At 41.8% G+C, this 1,737-nt stretch overlaps 1 protein-coding gene across 1 annotated transcript in view; it reads right to left on the bottom strand.

The window, feature by feature from the left end:
* The window catches only part of LOC106014243 (hydroxylysine kinase), a gene marked incomplete at its 5' end in the record, with an annotated part of 6,633 nt that extends 5,362 nt beyond the window's left edge, over nt 1-1,271 (bottom strand). The window contains 1 exon segment of the mRNA XM_013091532.2: nt 1,141-1,271. Within this exon segment, the coding sequence (XP_012946986.1) occupies nt 1,141-1,271 (131 nt within the window).
* Between the last annotated feature and the right edge of the window lie 466 nt (nt 1,272-1,737).

The raw sequence follows: 1,737 nt of genomic DNA, 5'->3' as shown, positions 1-1,737 counted from the left end.
AACCACCACGTGCAGCACGGAAATCCTCGGGGAATTTTAGCGAAATTTTCTTTTTTTAATCGACTTGTCTTCGACACCACGGACAGTTCTCAGTTAAAATTTCTGGTGCACGTGATAAACGGATGTACGGTCTCGAACTGTACTCACTTTGGTGGCAATATAAGCCGCCGTTTGTTCAAAATCCAGTATCGCATCAACATGTCACCAAGACGAAAGCTGAGAGACTTTGATCGTGCCAGGGCTATGGCATGGCTGCAGGATGGAGTTGGAGCCCAATAAGTTGCCAGAAGGCTTGCAGGTAAAATTCTGTCATTGTTCGCTTGAGGCAGCGCCATCAAGCCACTGGATCAGTTCAAGAACGCCCACGTGCAGGTCGACCCAAGAAGACCACTCAGAGTATTTGGAAGTGGTCCTTAACCTATGTTGAAGTCTGTATATCAATTTTTCTTTATCCACAATGCCATAAAAATACAGACAGTAAACACGCTGTTGCTGGTCACTACTGTTCAGCGCTCTGTGGGGTTTTGTTGTTGCCGTTGTTTTTAGCTATATATATCATGTCTTTCGTAAGGACACATAAGGCTTGATATTCTTATGAGCCTAAACTCCCTGACCATCAGCAAATGGGGCCTGTATCACATAATTAACTCATCAAAATGAATGGGTATATTACAGAACTGCTTTCTCCTCTAATTCCCAGTGCCCATGCCATTGGCATGATCGATTCACTTCGGTTCAGTTTTCTAGCCAGATTGAGGGCGCGAAGTGGCTGTCGAGGCACAAATTTTGAGGCGACAAGCTGGGCGATCGGTTGGCGATCAATTTGTATTAGATAACCAATCCCCCAATGGGCACTCCTTATTACACTAAGAGTACCCTCGTCTGTGGTGTAGCAATTTGGTGCTTACCTGTCGCAAGCAGGAAACCCGAGTTCAATCACGAGTGGGGAACATTTTGCATAAGTTATCTCGGTCATTTTACTGGGATGCTTCCCTCTCAGCCCGGGTTGGCCCAGACAGGCAGGGTTGGAAGCCCGCCTCCTAAATGATTTAAATTGTGCTGATGGGGACGTAAAAAGCATATCTACATTGAAAAACAACGTTTTTTAAAATTTTGAGTAAACAAATGAACTATTCTCACTTCCAGTGCCCGAGTCAGTTGAGCAACGAAGACTCCAACTTTGTACAAAATGAAAGGTGTCAAGGTCACTTTGCCCAATTCTTTTCCTGGAATGAAAGTCCTCACTGCAAGTTTATGGACCCGCTCCTCTCCTGGGAAAGAAAATGTAATTATAGTTTAATAGTGCGCTCAAAAATTCGTGGCGCAAGTTATCCTCAAATATCTCTTTAACGGGTGAATCAATGTCACCCCTACTGTGCATAGCAGTTTGTATCATATTATTTTCCCACAACATTTGAGGCTAGATTATTAAAAACCGTTCTTTACAAATTTATGTAAAATTGTTTAAATCTCCGTCATGCGGAAAATGTGATTGTTCACAGCACTTCCCATTTCTCACACAGGTTTTGCATACGTATGTGGCCTTAGTTACTGCTCAGCATTGACACTTTTTGGTGGCATAACTTGTTATAAGAAAAGAATTTTATAGCCTAGTGAACACTTTTTTGCTCTAGATCTATCTAAAGCTTTTGAAAACGTGCATTCATTAGCGATATCGGGGATAAGCGCTATATATATGTTATTTATTATTATCATTATTGTTATTATTATTATTAT

Source organism: Aplysia californica, unplaced genomic scaffold (genome assembly GCF_000002075.1).
Source record: "Aplysia californica isolate F4 #8 unplaced genomic scaffold, AplCal3.0 scaffold00002, whole genome shotgun sequence".
In the NCBI taxonomy this organism is placed as follows: domain Eukaryota; kingdom Metazoa; phylum Mollusca; class Gastropoda; order Aplysiida; family Aplysiidae; genus Aplysia; species Aplysia californica.
Note: the sequence above shows the minus strand (reverse complement) of the source record. Positions and strands in the feature narration are given on the sequence as shown.